Source organism: Elgaria multicarinata, chromosome 8, assembly GCF_023053635.1.
Source record: "Elgaria multicarinata webbii isolate HBS135686 ecotype San Diego chromosome 8, rElgMul1.1.pri, whole genome shotgun sequence".
Lineage (NCBI taxonomy): Eukaryota > Metazoa > Chordata > Lepidosauria > Squamata > Anguidae > Elgaria > Elgaria multicarinata.
In genome coordinates this window covers 66657198-66679791 of record NC_086178.1, presented here as the reverse complement: position 1 = coordinate 66679791, position 22594 = coordinate 66657198, and the positions used below count along the sequence as shown (strand labels likewise).

Here is a 22594-nt window from a genome sequence, read left to right as displayed (position 1 = left end):
GTCTTGTCTGGATTGAGTTTCAGTTTATTAGCCCTCATCCAGTCCATTGTCACAGCCAAGCACTGGTTCAGCACATCCAAAGCCTCACCTGATGAAGATGAGGAGGAGAAATAGAGCTGTGTGATGACAACACACTGCAAAACTATGAATGACCACACCCAATGGCTTCAGGTAGATGTTGAACAGCATGGGGGTAAAGATTGACCCCTGCGGAACCCCATATTGGAGAATCTACAGGGCCGAGCAATGTTCCCCAAGTACCACCTTCTGGAGCCAATCCACCAAGTAGGAACAGAACCACTGCAATGCAGTGCCTCCCACTCAGAACTCAGCTGGTTGTCTCAGAAGGATACCATGGTCGATGGTATCGAAAGCTGCTGAGAGATGAAGGAGAATCAACAGAGTCTTTCTCCTGGCATAAGTCATCATACAGGGTGACCAAGTGCCAAAACCAGGCCTGAAAACCGACTGAAATGGATCCAGATAATGAGTCTCATCCAAGAGTGTCTGGAGCTAGCCCACAACCACTTGCTCAAGGAATGGAACATTTGCCACTGGCCTATAGTTATTAAGATTTTCCAGGACCAGGGAATATTTCTTTAGGACTAGTCTTACTACCACCTCTTTCAGACAGCCCAGGACCACTCCCTATCGCATAGAGGCATTAATCACTTCCCTGGCCCAGCTGTCTGTTTGATCCCTGCTAGCTTTTATTAGCCAAGAGGGGCAAGGATTCAATACAGAGGTGGTTGCATGAATCTGTCTAAGCACCTTGTCAATATTCTCAAGCTGTACCAACTGAACATCATCCAAGAAAACAGGACAAGGCTGTGCTCTGGTTACCTTGCTTGATTCATCTAACACTAAGTCCTGGCAGATGCGAAAGCTTTTATTCTGGATGTGCTTAGCAAATTCTTTACAGTGGGCCTCATATGGTTCTACCATGTCCTTCTGGCTGGCATGTAATAGCCCCTGGACAACTCCAAAAAGCTCTGCTGGGTGGCAGATTGATGATTTGAAAGTGGTAGCAGGTATTGTTTTTTTGTTGCCCTCACTGCCCCTGAATATACCTTACTAGGGGCACTTACCAGTGTTTGATTGCCTCCACGGAGTTCATCTCCATTTGCCATCAAGCCATCTCCTATTTTGTTTCACCACTCTCACCTCTGGGGTATACCATGGAGCTATATGAGCTCTACTCAGGAGAGGGCACTCAGGAGCAATCATGTCAACCATCCGGGGCATTTCTGCATTCCACAGATCAACCAGGGGTTCAATAAGAGTGCCAGCCCTATCAGCTGGAAAACTCCTCAGAGCCCTTTGGAAACCATCCGGATCCATTAGTCTCCGGGGATGGACTATCTTAATAGGTCCCCCAACTCTTGCAGAGGGAAAAGCTGCTGTAAGTCCAAACCTCAGCAAGCAGTGATCTGAGCATGACAAAGGAACTGATGTGAGGTCCCCCACTTTCAGATCGCCATCTCCATGTCCATTTGGTAAAAGCAGGTCTAGAGTATGTACTGCTACATGCGTTGGGCCGATGGCATGTTGGGACAGTCCCATGGTTGTCATGGAGACCATGAAATCCTGAGCTGCCCTGGATAAGGTGCCCTTGGCGTGAAGGTTGACATCCCCCAGAACCAACAGTCTGGGGGATCTCAGCAGTATACCCGAGACCAACTCCGTCAACACACCTAGCGAGTCTGTTGAGCAGCGGGGTGGGTGGTACACCAACAGAATCCCTAATCTGCCCCACTGACCCAACACAAGGTGCAAACATTCCAGAGCAGTAGTCACATGGACAGGGGAAGAGGGAGATGGAGACTGCAGGAACCCCCTCCCAAGTCCTCAGGTCTACCCTGATGCTGAACCAAGTACCCTGGTGGGGATAGCTGGGTGAGACTGACTCCTCCCTGCTCACCCACCCGGCCTCAGTTATACATGCCAGATTGGCTGCCTCATTCACAATTAAGTCATGGATGAGGGAAGTCTTATTATGCACAAATCTAGCATTTAAAAGCAGCATCTGGAGGCCTGAGGGCTGGCTGATAGGGCAACCAACAGACCTGCGGTTGTGGGGAGGACTGGAACACGGCACAGCCATTAACTGTCTCGGCTGCATTCCCCTTACCTGACAAGTCCTCCTCAGGATACCATATCTTATTGTTTATACATCTTGTTTGGATTACAACTGAAAGCGCTTCAAATTTGCATTCCCTTTTTTAAATTATCAGCGAGTAAAATACCTAAATATGTATAAATGATATAAGGCTAAGAGCATCTGAAGAAATGATGCTTCACTATGATTTGCTTTCCTTCAACAATGGGAAAGATTTAGGAATAACAGCATGAGTTTTTTCAGAATGTCAGTGAGTCTCAGAATCATTGTATGGAAACTCCATAGAGACACCAAATTAATACAGGGAGATAAAATTATCAATTAGATAATTTTCTCTTCCTTACACTGTGTTCAGTAGACCTTGTGCTGATGAATAGCAGATGACTAGAAGTAATACCCTGAATCTCAAAGCACTAAACAGGCAACTCTCATTGAAATAAATGTTGTTTTTGCTGCAACAGTAGTTTAGGATCACAGCCTAAAATGTTTTAAACGAACTGTCACTTAAGAAGATCAGTTATTCTTGCATATCATTACAACCTAAATCAAAGCAATGACATTGAAGCTCTGCAGGCTGGAACAACAAGTTTAAATCTGCTAATCATCTCACTTATCTTCCTTATCCTGCCTTGTGATTATTCTTCCTATTTTCTAGAATGTTTTGTCTGATATTCAAAGAAAGGACCTAGTTCAGCTCTGAGTCTCTTAACAGAGAAACCCTGTACAACCTAAACCACTATGCTGCAAAGCAAAAATACATATATTGAGCAGATAACTTCTCCTTTATTGAAACATTAAAATATATTTTAGAATCAAGTAGTGTGGCTTTAATCAACACAATCACAGAAGCAAGCTCTAAAACACCCTGATGTCACAATCCATGTAGAGCTGCAGGCAACTGTTTATTTCATTTTCTCCTCTCTTTTACAAAAGCATTAAACAAAAATAAGCCCCAATGAGTTCAGATACTAAACACACTCACCTGAAAGCATCATTTAATGGGACTTATTCCTAAATGAACACAGTTAAGGATATTAAGCACTTGAGACAACTGATAATTTATTCTTCTGGACAATAGTACAATATTTCAAATTTATCTGAAGACGATTTCTAAATCAAATTTGATATAACAACAACAACAGCAACAACAATAATGATGTGTTTTATGTAAGAAGAGATATTGTGTGTGAGGGTGTAAAAATCTATCCATATCCCGATCCATGCATGGATCAGAGACAGAACAATGATCGACGTTCACAAAGAGATCCTGAAATTACAAAACTGAACCCTGCGGCATGTGCATCACACCCCTTCACCCTACGCACACAATACAGAAGGTTGGTGCTGTCATTTCAACAGCACTAATTCACCTGCTGCAAGGGTTGGTAAATTGATTCTAGGATTCCTTCGTATCCTTCCCTTCCAGCAGGTGATTAAAACTGTCAAAACTGAGTGTCAAACATCTTTTCAGATATGGAGTTCCTATCATGCAGCAATGTACATAATTCTGCAGTATAAACAGATCTATATCAAAGTGGATATTGTACTGTGAACCAGAAAGTATGGTCTTGCCTTTGTGTTTTGTTTTTTAATTGTCTTCAGCTCTTCACTTGTGAGCGGGGGCAGAATGGAGACGTGCCCTGCTGCTATTGGTTGTGAGCAAGTGGTGCCACCAAGAGGTGGGGAGGGGTAAAATATGGGCCTATAAAGAGGCACTTACCCCTCCCAGCTTCCATTCGAGTTCGAGCGGCTCCCTCCCTCCCTGTAGGCAGTGTGAGTTCTCTGGTCACCATTTGGGGCCTAGTAGGATTTCTTTTGCTCATATTCTAAATTGTTCGTGGGTTTTTTCACCTACTCCACACTGTAAGACAGCCTGGGAGTATAAATAAGTTGATTTGGCATTGCTTGTTAATTCGGTCACATTTTATGATAGGCAGGAAGGAATGAGCATCCAGAGGGATTTTGTAATGGTGAGCATTCACAGGCAGTGTTGCGGTGATGGGTAATTCCTGAGGGCTCCCAGCGTTGAGCCCCGTGGCCGGGCTGGGAGATAAGGGTTATCTCTGAGGCCAACCTTTCTCACCCACCTTCAGCCTTGAGGCCTGGGTTGGGGGGTGACACTAGAAGGTCTCCCTACCCCAAAAGGGGTGGCCTGTGGGAGGGCAAATTGTTCAGTGCCAACCCACAGGCCATGAGTAGCTCGCCCTACTCAGAAAGGTCTGAAAACCAGACCAGAGTGGATACCCCTTTAGGTTCCCCCTTTGCAGATCTTTAAGAAATGTGGCCCTGTTTAAACCCAAAGTTCTGTGTGTCGTCTGTGTGGATTTACTGACCTCCATCTCACAATAAATATTCTTAAAATAAAATCATCCATGTTTCAATGGCCAGCTATTTGTAGTCCATACTTACATTTTTTAAAGTTTTTTATTGAGGAGTCTGGCTTGCTATAAGCTTACAAGAAAGGACCGATTCATAGAAAGCTATAAAGCATTGGGGAAATGTTCAGCTAAATTTCACATAACACAAAAATGCTTAACCTAAGCAGCCAAAATAAAGTTAGACCAAATAGGATGTTTTTACAATACATCCAAAGTACTATCATTTCAGTCCTTGGGGACAACTAGAAATAGAAAGTTAGATATTTGAAGAGCGTCTTCTGTAATGCCTTTCTAGATAACTCATTGTACAAATAGGCTAATCAAAACATTTTGGATTGATGTTGAGGAATAGCAATGAGACAGGGAAGGAAACTGTCTCTCAAGTATGCAAGACTGGGGCTACTCTCAGTAATAGTCAATACTCTATTCCATTTCCATGGAAAATAAATACACTTTTAGAATTCAGATTAATAGATCGACACTGCAATTCTATACATTACTCATAAGTACATCCCATTGAGTTCAATAAGTTTTTCTCCAAAATAAGTGCATATAGGCTTGCAAACTCAAATTACAGAAGCCTGTCTTAACTACATTATTGTTTTATGGCATGGTGATTTAATACCAAATGAGACAAAATATTTTTACTCAGAATTCTGAAGTATGGGAAACTTAGAAATGGAGTTAGCATCTACTGTAGGAATAACATATTCAAAGAATGAACTGAGGAGGCTGCTGGGAATGAAGTGAATCAAATCAAAAGTATAATGATCGAAACCAGTTTAAAGGAAGAGCTGTGAAAGTCTGGCTGTCATGATTTCACTGTATGATACAGCAGAAACATAGAGAAGTTTGTGAAGTCAAATATTTGCCTAAATGAGCCAAACCTGATATAAAGCAATGGTGTGTCCATATCGCTGAAGAGGTCCTTTTGATACAGGTACTACATTCCAGATGTTGCTTTCCAAATTATAGCTAAAAAGGTAAAATTAAAGGTTTGTCAGGTGAGAAAGTATTCTGGATTTATTCATTTTTTGAAATAAACTTGTCACTTTTTGTTTATTTGCTGTATGCATTACAAGCTCTTAGGACTGTAACTTTTTTAGTATTTAAAGTTTTAATTCCACAGCTAATTGCGTGTTTACAAATTTTGCTGACTCCTTCTTGCCAGAAAAAAAACCCATTTAAAACCACATTTTATCTTACAAATGTACTCTTTATTATTTGGATGTATAGATCAAACATTTTCAACTGAATACTGCTAAGCGTTTGATGTCTGATTACCATGAAAGGAACTATTACAATGGCTTTGCCTAAAGTGAGTCCAGATGATAAAGGAATTTGATAAAAGATCTCACATCTCCTTCTTCCACAGGAGTGCCCTGTGTCCTTCAAAAATATTCTGTTGAAGGATGGGGGAACTAGGGAACAGCATAGGGCTAATCCAGAGTGAGCTGAAGCACCCCAAAGCGCTTCACTTTCAACCACATCTGTCTATCCCCTCCACCATCTCTCTCTTTCCATAAACTTCCATGAGGCAGATGTATGACAGAGGAATGCTATTTATCAGATAACAAATTCACATAAAAATAAATCGAAAGACAAAGGAAATTACTTACTTTAATACCATTTGGAATGTACTATAATTAAATGCATATCCACCAATCACCCACATAAACTTTCCATGTAGAACTGCCTTATGGGAAGCCCGGCTCACAGAGGGACTAAATGGTTTCACATTAGGTAGAATCCAATATGATTCCATGGAAGGAACATTCAACGAACAATCAGGACCTGTTTAAAAAGAGAGCGGAGGGTTACACCTGAGCAGCATACTCTACTAGATAAATTATTTAAAAATAAGTGGATGGTTAGCAAGAAAAGCTGAACTACTGACAAAAATAATGTTTCACCTAGGATATTTTGTAGATAGGCAGGGTATAAATTGAAATAATAATAATAATAATAATAATAATAATTATTATTATTATTATTATTATTATTTTAGAAACCACTCCTCAGACCTGTATAGAAGATCATTTCATACAGAAATAAAGGACTGCAAAACATTGTTAGTGCCGAGCTAGCGAAGGGGGCAGGACAGGAACCTAAAAAGCTAAGTGGACAATCATTGCAGAAACCTATGTGATGGTTAAATAAAGATGTACTACTCCCCAAAGAATCAGATTCTTGTGAACACAAGAGTGTTATGCTTACATGATTTTTAGTAACCTTAAGGCAGGGGTGAGGAGCTTATCACCCTCCAGATGCTGTTTGACTGCGACTCCCATCAGCCCTAGCCAGCATAGACAATGGTGCAGTATGATTGGAATTGCAGTCCAACAATATCTGGAGGGACACACATTGCCCATCCCTGCTTTAAGGTGTGATGCCTAAGCAGGCAAAAAAGAAAAAGAAAGAAAGACAATCCCACTTAATTTTTTAAAAAGCAAAACATTTCTCTCAAGATGATCTGTGCTCTTAAAGAAAACCTGTACACCCTTTAGAAGATTTGTCTGTAAATTAAAAGTCATTAGTCTGTTGGGGGGGGAAACACCCAACAAACAATGGGCTGTATACAGCTTTAGTGATGCTTAGAGTAGACCCATTGAAATTGTGACAGGAGTAACTTGTCCCATTGATTTCAATAGGTTCACTCTTAGCATAACCACAATACTTTCTCTTCTTAATGACATCCAAAAGGGATTCATTAAAAAAACAACCCTATACCTCACTGTTCTTTGACATTGGGCAATGCTTTCACCACAAGTGCAACGGGGTTCTTATATTAGCCAGAAATGTTTGCCTCCAGAACGGGGCCAATCAGTGGAATTCACCCAAAGTTCACCAACACTTCTAGGCTTGCTTTAGGCAGCGTTAACTTCCCATTGCACTACCTGGGGGTCCTACTTACACAATGAAATGAGCAGAAGCGTATTCTGCCCCTTGTGTTTAAATAAATATTTTGAAGTCATTTCCCAGTTCATAAAATTACAACTTATAACCACAGGCAGTAGATTAACTACTAAATAGGTTGGGGTGTTGGGGCATTTTCCCCAGGATCAAGCTGGGTATGAGTACAAAAATATTTACATAATCAAAATTTTAAAATAATGTAATTATTTATTTTCATTTCAAATATATAGATTTTCAAGATTGTAGGTGAAAGCTTGTTGAGGGTAGCAGAGCAGAAAGAATGTCATTCTTGCAGCTGCTCTAGAAGTTCCTGGGGTATGCTGTGCAAAGGCACTTGGGCCTCCACAGATACCATGAAGAAAAGAATCTGAGGCTAGAGCTATCACGAGAAACCAAGTAGGGGCGCTCACACAGGTGAACGCAAGCTAATAGTTGGACAGCAAAACCCACTTCAAGCAGGCTTGTGCATCTCTGCTTAAACACAGGGGCACACCCACACACCTGGAAGCCCATTCTGGTCCACAAAGCAAGAAGCTTACTTTGGGGCTCTGGGCTCCCAGTTTCCATCCACAGCTACTTCAGTGGGAGAGCCCCCTCTCAGACCTCTTCTTCTTCTTCTTCTTCTTCTTCTTCTTCTTCTTCTTCTTCTTCTTCTTCTTCTTCTTCTTCTTCTTCTTCTTCTTCTTCTTCTTCTTCTTCTTCTCTTCACTATGCTTGTTTGAAAACTGCTCACAGCATATTGCTGGTGCATCATCTTCTGCCTGAAATAACTGGGGTTGAACTACAACTACATTATACTGGGGGGGGGGGGGGATTCTAATGGCTAGGGATGATGGGGGTTGTATTTCTATCCCCATGATCCCAAGCAGAAGGACTGCAGCATTAAGACATGACTCCCTCAGTTTTCAAAGAAGCAGATACTGACTTGTGTTATCCTATTCTGGCACACAATATAAGCATTTCTCCCTTGATAACTAGGACACACTGGTGGCTTAGGGTGGAAGTAAAGATACTTGAATGGTCCAAACAAACATCAAACTTCTCCCTTGCAGGAGTTTCAATGTTCAAGTGTGGGAAACAAAGCCAGTCTCATGTTTGGCCTTAGCAGCCTGTGACTATCCCTTTCCTATCAGGAATATGCAACTCTGGAACCTACTAATGATCTGATAGAAGATTTTTTTTGTATAAATGTATTTGAGCTGATTTCACTATGGAACAGCAAGAAATAGTAGCAGTTTGAGCAGTAGGAACTCAGAATTTCAGTACCAATTCCCTTAATTGTACAGTTTGAGCATACTAGACTTGCCTCAGATATTTATGCATATAAATATATGTTTTCACAAACTCCCAAAATGTTGGCATCTGGTGTCAAATAGTCCCATACATAGTTAAAGTGGGCTTTCTCCAGGGGAGGCTCAAAGGGATGTAATATGACAGTTGCCCTGTTTTACAGCAAGTAAAGTTCTTGCTAACAGGGAGCTCCAATACTCTTCTCAGGACTATGCTCTAGACTTTCTATACATGCAACAAAGAAACAGCTGTGACTTTTTCTTAAACAGTACTCATGTGTCAGAGGGTTATTACTGAAACTTGCATAAGAAGCATTTTGATTATATCATTGACAATGACAATAAAAATGACTTTAAAATTAGTCTAAATATTTGTATGACTAGCTGGCCCTATCTGAATAGACTTGCAACACTATGAGCATTTCTTCAAAATTATATTAAAGATACAATCGTGCTAAAACCCCAAAATACTAGCCCACATGAAAGAAGCCAACACAAACAAATGTGTTTGTATACACAACTAACAGTTAAAGGAATCAACTCAGCAATAATCCTTCGAAACAGGCAAACTCCATCCTTTTGTTTTTAAATGATATGCTGATTTCTGAAATTGGAAAATTGACACTTGTCCTTTTTTTTGTTTAATATCAAATTCTGGAGGCACGTGAAATATATGTTTTAGTACTGTTTTCAGTATGGGGGTTATTTTGTGAAGAACAGTGACACCAAGTGGTAAATTATTTACAAGACCTCTAACCCTGAAACACAAAAAGAAAGAGAACATATTTCAGTGAAAAACTCCTTATTTAAAATGTGGTAATTTCAGTTCATAAAAATATTCAAGTAAGATGCTTTGACATTTTATACTCTGACACAGCATAAACCACTTATGGTAACTATGGAAAATAACATGGAACAAAGAGAAAACTAATAGAAAACTAAGTCATCTTTTGCTTGAGAAAACATCACTAAAATATGCGACAAATAAAAATATGCAGAGCATAAAACTTGATAATTTTTATTCTACCTACTCAGAATGAACAACTTCATTTGCTGTATGAGAATTGTGTGCAGTGTAACTAATAGCCCAGCTGACAGCTTGATGCACTCTGAATAAGTTCCCCATTGTCCCATCAATTTGGGGGATGTGCTTTTTCTCAGTAGTGTCTGTAGCCTCACAAGGTGTACACCATAGAGCCAAAATTAGCAGAGTTCATTTGTGGAAACTGCCCAGATACAAACTGTGTATCTGAATGGCTCTATAATGTTTTTGGCCTATTCTAATGTGTATCTTGGCAGCCGAATTGCCAAATCTTTTGCAGCTTGTATGTACTTTCATTTTTGGCCATTTCAAAAAATGATTTCTGTACTAAGCATGTGACATCTGGTACTGCCAGCAAATCTCTTGGTTGTGCCAGAGTAACAGTATCATTAACTGGCATATGTACCAATCACTCATAAACAGAATGGCTCTTAGGTTTTCTGAATCTATGTGATGCAGCTGATTGCACTTGTATCTATAACAGGATTTATTTTGCTCTAAGTAAGCATGCTGCAGTTTTCTTCCCTGGGTGACTATGTGGCTAGTATCTCTCTTGGTGGCTGACATCATCAGAACAACACACAGATTTATGTTGTGGATTATCAGTTAACAGGATGAGCTCCTGAGTGGCTCTACCATACATACTCAGATTGGCTACAATCCTGAAAGCTGCTCTTTTGTTGTGTATTAGTGCTTGTAAAAGCTGAACTGAGATCCAAACAATGTGCAACTACTTTCGCAAAGTCAAAACTGGCCCCAGGTGCACCCAAGACTAGTTTGGATCCCAGGACTTGTTTTCTCTTCAAGTGTGTTTGCTGATCTTAACTACAAAAATGAGCAGGCTTTTGTATGTAGTGAACTGTTACATTAGTTGGACATCTTGCTGTGATTGTCTAGAAGGCATTTGAGAATCTAGATCAACTGACATGTACTTGAACAAAGATAACTAAATGAAGCTGCTGATATATATATATATATATATATATATATATATATATATATATAGTGTGTGTGTGTGTATGTGTGTATGTGTGTATGTGTGTATGTGTGTATGTATATATATATTCCTGACACCTTTCTAGATAATTTAAAACATTCTTGATGAAGCAATTTCAGTTCAACAAGTATTATTACAGCAACAATGCAAGGAAACTATCATAGCCCAGAGGAAACAATAAGGGGACAAGTAAAAACTGAAGGATAAAAGAGGAAGGAGAAAGCATGAATGCTGTTCCCCTTTCCACAAATGTCACTTACCTTCAGAATTTGAGTACTTTTATCTGAGAGAAACACATCTGCTTTCCTTAAAAAGCAGGCAACCTGACTTTTACAAGCTGGCCTTCTGCTCCATCACACATTGAAGGAGATGCTAGGATTGTGGTTTCTTACTTATTAAGTTTTCTTGAAAAATATTAAGCATTTTGATTCCATGCTTTTCCCTGCAATGTTTGTTTATTTGTCTTTAGAAAACTTTCATTTGATATCTCAGTAGTGCATTTGCAACAACAGGAAGGAACCTGAGTTGTTATCTAAATATAAATCTAAGATCATTATTAGTATACTAATCATATGTTTTATAGCCTAGTTTCAAGAAAAGGTACTTCTATAAAATGTTATAGTTTTCAGAATTTCATTTCATGTTCAATTAAAGGCAAAAGGAAATAGTATGAAGTCAATATGCCTGTACTGTACAATTGGTTTTTCATGCACATGGTACCAATACATTAATAGACTGTAGTATTTCTATATACCAGATATTGGGTTGAATCCAAATTTATGGATCCATGCACTTGGGCTGGTGGAAGCAAATTTCCCTGTCCCCTCCTCTCCATGACAGGAAATGCTACAGACAGGGTTAGAGGACCAAGCCGAATGGGGTCAGCTATGATGCGAGGGAAGGGTGATCCACAAAAATTGGGTTGAAGCACCTTCCGTGAGGGAGCCCTTCTGTCAATGGAAGGCAGTTCCAGAGCCCAACTTAGAATCTATATTAAATAAAAATCCTTGGGTCAAAGTTCAGGAGTATTCTACAAAGTTCTGTTATTTCAATAGTATTATAATATTTTGTTTCCCTCCCTTATGTTATCATGATAGCTTTATAAACCAGAGCAATATTTTGCAAACTTGAACTTTGTAAACTAACTTCTTTATAATCACAGGGGCACTAAATAAAAACCTAGTTTCTGTTTATTTTGAATCTTGTGAACTGTCAAAACAACCAGTAATATTTTTACTTCAAGTGTTCAAATGCTACATAATCAGAATCCTTTTGTATTATATCCAATACCATTCCCAAGAGTCCCCAACTTCCAGAGTTTGATTTTGGGAGGAGGCAGGGAAGAGGTAGGTAGGAAAGCCCTATTCTGTAAATATGAACTCTGTTCAGGAGACCAGTTCGGAGTCAGGACTTTGTTTTCTTAAACCTTCAAAACTAACAAACTGTCATGTTACTCTTTACCTCTGCTCTCTGCACCTATGTATTTCCCTAGGCAAGAGACAGATTTGAGCTACAGACAGCCTTTATATTTTCATAAATGGGGGAAGGGGGTATGATCGGATGTTAGGTATGATCGAATATCTGCAAAATCTAGTTCATTCAGTCTGCAATTTACATCTTGAGACTGAGGCTATTCATACAACATGACATCCCACTGTTGCTTATGTATTTAACCCACGGAGAGGCTGTGGCACATGCAGGACATATGCCACCATTTTGAATATGAAAAACCCCACTCAGATGTTGTTGTGTCATGTGAACCTGGTCAGCATGGGTTATGTGAGGGTTAAACAACCCTCACATAACCCATGGTCTGTTTTAGGGTTAGGCAAGGGTTGTTTAACTCTCCCATAACCCATGCTCACCATGTTCACATAACACAACAACCCCTAAGCAGGGGTTGCATATGCACTATGGCTTATTGTGGGTTAAATAACCCATGATGAACTGAGGCATGCCGTCCAAACTCAGTCATTGTGTTTAAGACCTCATTGGCCACAGCATTTGATGTAATCTTTATACTTCTTTGGATAGAAATACACCCACCCCTAAGACCCAAACAGTAGTGAGACAGTCTCTTCAGTCCTATATGAGTGATTTAGGTTTGATTGACGTTTGAAGACTGTTGCATCCTGATGTTAGCGAGTATACTTCCATTTCATCAGTACATCATAATTGTTTTTGCTTAGATTATTTCTTGGTTTCTACTCTTTTATTGCAGTATGTAAAGGTTTGCAGGATTGATACATTGGTAATTTCAGACCACGCCTGCTCCAGTATGCCTGGAGCTCCAATTTTCAGATTTGCCAAGACCTTCTGGACTTTAGCGTTTTAATGTTTTTCTTTTAAATGATGAGAAGTTCAAATCTCAGATTATTGCTCAATTGTCTAAACATTTTTATATAAATGAGGGTACTGCAAGTTCTTGTGCTATGAAATGGGAGGCCAGCAAAGCCTTTATCCGGGGTCAAATTATTGCTTATGCTGCATTCAAAAGAAGACATAGAATAGTGCAGCAGGTGCTTTTAGACATGAAATTGCTCTTGTAATTCACTTTGCTAGTTACCCATCAGTACAACTGTACCAGGAGTTACCATCGGGCCTACTTAGTGTTTTGTACTAAAGTTCTGGTTATCTTCTGTTCCCTCAGAAATGCCACCATGGTCAGTTCTGGAAGCCTTATGGTTAGAAACTCTTTCCAAATGGACAGCACTCAGTTCTCACCAAATTAGATTAAGTAACCCTCCTCCTACAATTTTGGCTGCTAGAGAGACATGGCGTATAATATCACGTCAATTACAGTTTAATCCATTCTCTCATGCTAAATTGCTTATATGGGGAAAGCCATATTTAAAAATCGGAAAGAAAACATTTCTGTGGAGGACATGGATGGATAAGATTATTTTTACTTTGGATCAATTAATTGGCCCAGATGACGAGTTTTTGTCCTTTTCAGATTTGTGTGTTAAATACAATCTGCCTGCTACAGCTCAATGGCAATACTTGCAATTGCAACACTTGCTGGAATCTAGGTTTGGCCCAGCTTCTTTTACAGCTTCAGAGCCTCCAGCATTGTTAGAAACACTTTCAGCAGCTGAACTGACACTTAGATCCACAACTCACATATACAAATATCTAATAGCAGCAAGTAAATATGAAACTCATAGTTTAAGACTAGATTGGAATAGGGAATTGGAGTGTCCTATCTTGCCTAACCAATGGACGGTTGCTTTAGCATCTGTTTCTGAAGCTTCTATGGATCTTAGACTACTTATTTAGCAAAAAGTTTTGTTTTGGGTTTATTAGACTCCACAACGCCTTTTCAATAAGGGTTTGCCTAACTTGCATAATTGTTGGAGATGTAATCATCTAATGCTTCTTTAAGTCATATGTTTTGGCAATGCCCAGTAGTTGGCCCCTTTTGGGAGGAGGTTATAATAAGGATGATCTTTGTGCTGAAACAATCTATAATATGGAAGAACGTGCATGTCCTTTTAAATTACCTACCAGTTTCCTGGAAGTTAATGCATGGTCAGTGCAGATGGATATTCAGAGCCCTTATGACAGCCAAAAGACTTATATTATCACATTGGAAGGACAAATTTACACCTCCTATAATGCAATGGATCGAGGACCTAATAACATTATCAACTTTTGAATGAGTGTTATATAGTCGCAACTTGCAAGAGGATAAATATACAGATATTTGGCCTGCTTTTCTTGAAACTTTTGTATAACTCTCTCCCTTTATTCCAGTTTATATGATGGAAAAGCTGATAATTCTATATACACAATCTATGGGGGTTTCCCCCCATTTTCTCAATGTATTTTCTGTTTTGTTTGTTGATATTCACAATAACATTTAAAAAATTAAATAAAAAAATACTTGTTTGTTTTTCCCCTATTCTGTGCTTTTTATACTAGCTAATCTTATGAAGAGTTCTGTAAAACTTGAAAGCATAAATACTCTTTCATGGCATTTTGATTGGTCCTAATAAAGGTATTTCTCAACTGTGAATTTTGGATTAAATTTATTATGGAATAATCTTTCTGGAGTAGAATTCAATTTATCAGATGCATGAAGTGTTATTCTTAGTTGGCAGTAATCTCCTGAGCTATTTCAAGCCACACCTTCCAGGGAGGAATTGTAAAAAGGTATGTTAAAATGGTAAACAAATACAGAAGAACAGTCTGCGATAATTCAATCAAAACTTCAATGTATACAAAGTATCAACAGCACTGTTGACAATATTTAGCAAAGATAAGGAAATTAATATCTGAAGTGAGGTAGGAAACCATTATCTCTATTTAAGCCCAAATGATGGGGATTAATCTTTGGTTTAGAATTAGATATGGAATCCTTGCATACAGGCTTATAAGTGCCAGTTTCTTATACAGAAAGTCAATTAACAAACCCTCCTATACAAATTATAGTTCTTTCCTTTTTGTCTCAACTTTCTAAAATTACCTCCCGTTGCTAATCTTAAAACAACCAATATTTATAGGAAAACCAAGGAAATATAAAGAATTAGAAATAAAAAGGAACTAGTTGCCCCATTTTCATACCTAACATCAGTTGATATGAATTAAGAAGCCATGCCAATTACCATCCGTTACAAAGGTGTATATGTGCATTCGTTTACTGTGTAATTTACTTACTCTAGTACTCTGGACAGCTCCTTACTTCCATAAGCAGAGAAAAGAACAGTGAGTTGAATATAAGATCTCCTGAGCTATTTTAAGCCACACCTTTTACATTAAGAAAACACAGGGACTGCAAGAACCAACTAAAATGCTGCTTGTATTGTGCCATCTATCACCACATTGTTTCCTACATAGCCATAGTCCATTTTTAAAGACTTGCATATTTCAGTCAAATGTTAGTACTCCAGGTCACAGTACTTCCTATACCTGCAATCTAAGCAGTAGCAGGCAGAGATTAATTCTGTATGCCTATCATGAAACTGTGACCCAAAGAGGGGAACTACAGGCAGCAATCTCATACCTTACATGCCTATGGACAGAAAAATTGTCTTGTTTTGTAAACCACCTAGCTGTTCTTTACATGTCATATTACCATGATAAATCTCCTGTATCTGAGGATGTATTTGACATTTGAGCTCTGAAATTCAGAGAAAGAATAGGAAAGCACTGAAAATACATAGATGTCTAGCACCAATTTTTCTTTTTATAGATTCCAGATTGCGAATCTGGAATCTATAAAATTTTTCTTCTTCAGCATTATTGCTGGCTCCCATTGCAGAGCCCTCTTCCTATTTGGGATTTAGAGGTGTCAGGAATGAGTATTCATCAAATGCACTAGACACATCAGTATTGCCCTATGGATCTCCTTTATAAGGATTCAGCAGTAACCCAATTGTAATACATAGGTCTACTGTCACATCTAGTGTGACCCAAGGAAATAATCACGTAGTTTGAAATATGTGGTCTATTGGCACTAAGAGCTTTATCACACCAGCGTTATACTGTGCAATCACTGTGCATTGCATGCAAAGGACTCAGAAGTTTTCCACCTTATAATCTACTTTGATTGTGAAGTACTCCCATTGTGCAATAAAGCAAAAAGATTCGGCGTATTTAGCCCCTATTTTTTGAGCGTATCTTCCGAGTGGCCGCTGAGACGCAGGAGCAGGATTTTAAAGAAATGCTTACAAAGGCGTAAGCTTTAAAGATAAAGTCACCAAAATTGGCACAGTAATAGATATTAGGGAGAGCTTTAAGCATACCAAATTTGAATTGAATTGGGTCACCCGTTGATTTTTTATGATTTTTTTACATTTCCTCCCCCCTTAAACTCACTTCCTAGTATGCAAAGAATCGCTGTCGCCCAGTAGCAAAAACAACAACAACTGCGAAAGCTTAGCGCTATGGGGATAATCCGAGGGAAGCAGGTACATGGGATGAAGCTATAAATGGCACCCCTAAATAGGGGATGCACTCAGACTACAACAAAGAACTAGAAGCAAGTATTCATGGATTCTGTGTGTGTTTAGGCAAGTCACTATGTCATCTTATTTAAAAACAACTCCGAGTCCTGTGTCAGGTGCAGCTGATGAAATGGATGGCATCCACAAAAGTTTATGCCAAAATATGTTTATTCATCTTTAAGATGACACAAGACGGTTGTTTTTGCTACAACAGATTAGCACAGCTCACCATCTGAATCTTGTTTAAAAGCTCTAAACACCTTAAATCATTTCACATTATCTTAAGATCAATACTGCTCCTCAGATAGGAAATGTGTAATTCTTGACTGTGTTAAGAGAAAGGAATGTTCCAGAGATTTTTTTCTCCTATACTTCCCTGAAAGTAGCCACCCAAAGTAACACTTTTCTTGGTACCTCTTGGTGTATTCCAAATCATAACTCCAATGGAACAAAGCTCCTTTATAATAAGAATACCCTGAATGGTCTAATGCCTTTCTACTGTCAGAGAATTTTGTAAGTGATTATATCAGTATGGCTGAGCACCAATAGGCTGCATTTCACCCCACTCCTTCAGTGTGTATCCCTATGTATGGGGTAGAAATTCTAATCCATGTTAGAGATAGTAAACTAGGGATTACTAAATATTTCCACAACAATCTATAATGGAGAGCCTTACAACCAAGACTCAGCTATCAGATCAGAAATAGTTTTGTTCTCGACAGGGCTTTTTATAAGGACCTTGGAAAATCATTTCATTTTCTCTCATAACCTTGATTACTATTCTAGATGTTCTTTCCAAAGTACCCACCAGATGTCACAATTGCTCAGAAAGACTCAGTATAGTACTGAATATTATCTTTATACCCTGAACTAAAAGGGTCTGGGTAACGATTAACAACTTCTTCTAGCATAGGAGTTAATGGAAATAACGTCTGGACTGTTTAATTTTTATGTCATGCTACTTTTTCATTGTAGAAGCCGAGAAAACTGAAAAGTGTTCAATGAATACATTTTTTTCTTTTTGCAAATAATGTGGTAGCATGATAAAGCTTTTCTTAACACAACCATGTAAACAGAATTAAATATTAAACTGATCCAACAAAAACAATCCATTCCTAGAGCACCCAACTACTTACCAAGATAGTGCAACCTATTTTCACTATCACCTTAGCCATAGCAGCTGTATATTCATAGACAGAGCCAATTTGTTGTTATAATATATATATCTGCAATCTGTCTTCAGTTCCTAATTCAGACTGCAATTGTCCTGTATTAAGCCCCTTTTCAGCTGTTTTAGCCCTGCCAATACTCTACTCACTCCTTAGCCCTAATGACCCATCTTACTGTTCCACTATCCTGCCCCACTTCCATTGCTTGTTTCACCTCTTAATGTCCTTTCCAAAACCTACCTCTGGCCCTCTAAGAACATGCTTAATAAATGGAACCAATTTCTATCCACAAAAGGCAGTTTCCTCTCCATAACAGACCACACACTTCATGAATCTCTCTCGCACACATTACAAGACCTCACTTAGTTTTATAGACTAATTGCAAAAGACAAATACTTGGAGGATGAATTGGCTGCATTAAAACACACACACACACACACTAAGGGTGAAATCCCATGCATGTTTAGATATGTAAAAGTCCAACAATTTACAACATTCCTGCTGAGAGATGTAGGACTTCTTTTATGTCTAAACATACATAAGATTGCGCCCCAATACAGTTTGGTCACATTTTCAAAGTTTCTCAATCACTAGAAAAGTTAGACGTGTCTTGTAAATGAATTAAAATTCAGATTTTCAGGATCCTAATGCCTTTGTAATCAAGAGAAACTTATACCTAGAGATGATGACTCAATGACTGACAATGCATGGATAACATATGTAGCAAATTCAGTATGAAAACTTAAACAAAATTAAGTAGCAGTTACTTTGCCATCCACAAACTCTCCATTACCTCTGTTGTCATGTCATCGAACATCAGCATTCCAGTCCCTAACACGCAAAGGTAAGTAGGTACAGGCATTCAGGGCCCAATCATAATTTTCAAGGGCCCAATACAAATTTGCAACATGGGTCCACTCTCACACACATACCACAAACCTATCACATACATATAATCTTATGAGTCATGAAAGAACAGTTGCTATTTTAATTCTGAAATTACATTTTCTAACTTTCTGAAATTACACCATGGCCCTCACTGAGGCTTTCCTACTCCACAACATCATCCACCATTTTTGACTATGTTTATAAGATAACATCCAGCCTGTAGAAGATTACTACAAAGCTTGCTGACTATTTTGGATTTTTTTGTTGGTACTAATAAAAGTATTATCTTGTTGGGGTTTTTTAAATCCTTTCTAAATAGACCAATGGAGCTACAACGAATTAATAAATGGACCAACTCCCTTTAAAGCTGTATTTTTACAGTCCTTTTACAAATTCATGAACTCTGGGACAGACACTTCACTCATGTCAAATACAGGGAAGCAAAAAAACTCTCTGTCTCTCAAACTACAAATCCTCGTTTAACTGCACAAGCACAAATGTAAGTCAAACTAAACATTGTGTTTTTTTCACACATGAATTAGTATAATTATGTCCCATACATTCAACCCAGTTGCAGAGGTCTAATTTTTATTAGGACCCTCCCCCATAAAAATACTTTCTTCCCCATCCATGATTTTACTGGTAATCCACAGCTCAGGGCTTAAACAAAAAGCCTGCAGCCTTTTCCAAGTCCAATAGCCATGTGGGGGACTGGTGTAATGACTGGTAAAATATTCCCAGTAAAGTATGCTCTTCCCCCCACCCCTATGCTTGGCATTCCCCAGTTCAACGCAGCTATTGCTCCTTAGCTGTTGCGAACAGGGATTGCAATACCATAATGTTCCCTGATTTCTTTCACAGTTACTCAAAAGCAGTGGTTTCAACCATTAAGAAGCAATATAACAGGGGCCAAGAGAAAGCAACTAGGGAATGTCCATGTAATATACTTTGAAGTTATCTGTTACTTAAGAAGCATCCTAAATTAGAACTTTTGTAGAAATATGCTGAAGAAGCAACGATTTGAAATTACGCAGGGTGAAAAATACCTTAAGATTCATTAGGATGGTTATTACTATGAGGAGAGAATACAAACAGAACAGAGGTATTTAACATATTACATAGGCGCTATTAAATAACTCTATAATTAAAAGAAGCAGATTTGCTGCAGGGATTTTATTTTTATTTTATTTTTCAGCCTGACCCATCTTGAAACTCAGGGACAGGGAGCAATATAATCAAGTTCATAACATTTCTCAATAACCAACAGTAGGGAAGCAGCTTTGGGAAAAGATTTTGTCAACTCACCTTGCCAGCTGTCATTACACACACAGAGTTTTTCTCCTGTCAAGTCACAGTAGCCATGATCAGGACTTCCACAGTTAGCTTTGCAATAAGGAATATCACAGGCTTCTCCCTTCCAATACTTGTCACATTCACAATAAACTTGGCTTGGAATTGAGCTACTAGTTGTGCACTTCCCATGCCCTGAGCAATTATTGGGACATGAATTAATTCTATAATAAGAAAGAACAGGAAACATAGTAATGGCATGCAGATTGTCAAACTTCTCTTTATTTGAATATAATTAAACATTTTTCATTTCATGAAATGGGATAAAGAAATAATTTCTTAAGAGCAGCAACCATTAAACTACTTATTCCAGTCAAATATAGCTATCTAAGATATTTAAAAAGCAAAATAAGAAACCAGTTACACTATGATAAGCAGAATAACATGGAGTTATTCACAGATTACGCTTTTACATTTCTGCCATTGTATCTTATTCCACTGCTATAAAATTAGAACTTGATGGACAGCAGTGAGTAGGCAATAGGCAAGATAAGACATCTGTGGGTGCTTTTGAGTTATGTTAAAGCTCAAAGATGGCTCTAGTTTTGCTAAGTTTTGATGCTCCTATTCACTGTGAGCAAAACAAATACATGTCGAATAGCTTTTCATGACCGCCCATTAGGGATGTACATATTTTGTAAACTCCACTCTATCAGCATTTTGCAGATTGTCAGGTGCCTTTTTTCCTTCTTCCACTCATTGGAAGAATCGGATTTTCCCCAATTTCCTGAATTTTCACAAATTTGTCCTTACACAAATTCACACTTGCAAAAATGCACACACACACACACACACACACCGATGTGCAAATTCCCTGCTCTTGTCTGCTCTGAAATTCTATTCCTGCCTGGCTTAAAGGATATACTTGCCACTGGCCCGCTGTAATGAATTTGCTAGGCATTTCCAAAATAAAATCTTTTGCATTCGCCAGAACTTAAAACTCCAGTGTTATTTTGATCCAGAACTGTCACTTGAGGCACAGGTGAACTCAGTGGCAAAGAGCACCTTTTATCAGCTTAGGTTGATATACCAACTACGCCCTTATCTGGACAGAGATAACCTAGCTACAGTTATCCATGCTCTGATAACGTCTCGTTTGGATTATTGCAATGCGTTATACGTGGGGCTGCCTTTGAAAACAGTCCAGAAGCTTCAGCTGGTACAAAACAGGGCAGCCTGTTTACTAACAGGGACTGGCCGGCGAGATCGTATTACACCAGTCCTTTTACAACTTCATTGGCTGCCAGTCCAGGTCCGGGCCCGATTCAAAGTGCTGGTATTGACATTTAAAGCCCTAAAAGGTTTGGGGCCAGGTTATTTGAAGGAACGCCTCCTCCCATATGTACCTGCCCAGACCTTAAGATCATCTACAGGGGCCCTTCTCTGTGAGCCACTGCTGAAGGAAGTGAGGCAGGTGGCTACTAGGAGGAGGGCTTTCTCCGCTGTGGCACCCCGGTTGTGGAATGAGCTCCCCAGAGAGGTCCGCCTGGTGCCTACACTGTACTCCTTTCGTTGCCAGCTGAAGACCTTTTTATTCTCCCAGTATTTTAACACTTAATTTTAACTTAAATTTAAATTTTATTGTTTTAACTCTGTATTTTAATTTTATATCAATTTTGCTGCGTGGTTTTTATTCTGGTTGTGCTTTTTACATGGTATTGTGTATTTGTGCTTTTAACCTGTTGATTGTCTTACTATGATTTTAATTTTTGTGAACCGCCCAGAGAGCTTTGGCTATTGGGTGGTATAGAAATGTAATAAATAAATAAATAAATAAATAAATAAAGCAGGAGAATCTAGTGAGGTATCCAGAGCACAGCCTTGTCCAGTTTCTTTGGATGAGTTTCAGTTGGTACAGCTCGAGGATGTTAACAAGGTACTTGGACAGGTTCATGCAACCACCTCCATATTAGATCCTTGCCCCTCTTGGCTAATAAAAGCTAGGAGGGATCAAACAGCTAGCTGGGCCAAGGAAGTGATTAATGCCTCCCTGTGAGAGGGAGTGGTCCCGGACCGTCTGAAAGAGACAGCAGTGAGACCACTCCTGAAGAAACCTTCCTTGGACCGAGAAAATCTTAGCAACTATAGGCCAGTGGCAAACTATAGGCCGGTGGCATTTAACAGCATTTAACAACATATGGTAAGTTTGTTTGTTTTTTAATGGACCCCAGAACTGTTGTTGTTTAAATGGATACTGTTTTATACTGTTGTTTTTATATTTTTGATGGTTTTAAATTTTGTATACTTTTTAATATTCACTGTTTTTAACTTTTGTAAACCGCCCAGAGAGCTTCGGCTATGGGGCGGTATATAAATGTAATAAATAAATAAACTCACCTAGGTCTCAGATCTGTATTACATAAAACCTGGTCACAATGAGCCCCAACAGGGACTATATACCAATTGACAGCTTATGTATGCATATAACTACTTGCTAAACTGGTTGACTACCAGGTTATATGTAGTTATATGTATGCATATAACTACTTGCTAAACTG

At 38.8% G+C, this 22594-nt stretch overlaps 1 protein-coding gene across 2 annotated transcripts in view; it reads right to left on the bottom strand.

Moving 5' to 3' along the window:
- The window catches only part of ATRNL1 (attractin like 1), a 682244-nt gene that overhangs the window by 572977 nt on the left and 86673 nt on the right, over window positions 1-22594 (bottom strand). For both annotated transcript variants that reach the window (XM_063132703.1, XM_063132704.1), the window contains exons 5-7: window positions 20052-20260; window positions 6117-6291; window positions 5385-5472 (exon numbers count right to left, since the gene is read on the bottom strand). In XM_063132703.1, coding sequence (XP_062988773.1) covers window positions 5385-5472; window positions 6117-6291; window positions 20052-20260 — 472 coding nt within the window. The remainder of the gene's footprint in view (window positions 1-5384; window positions 5473-6116; window positions 6292-20051; window positions 20261-22594) is intronic.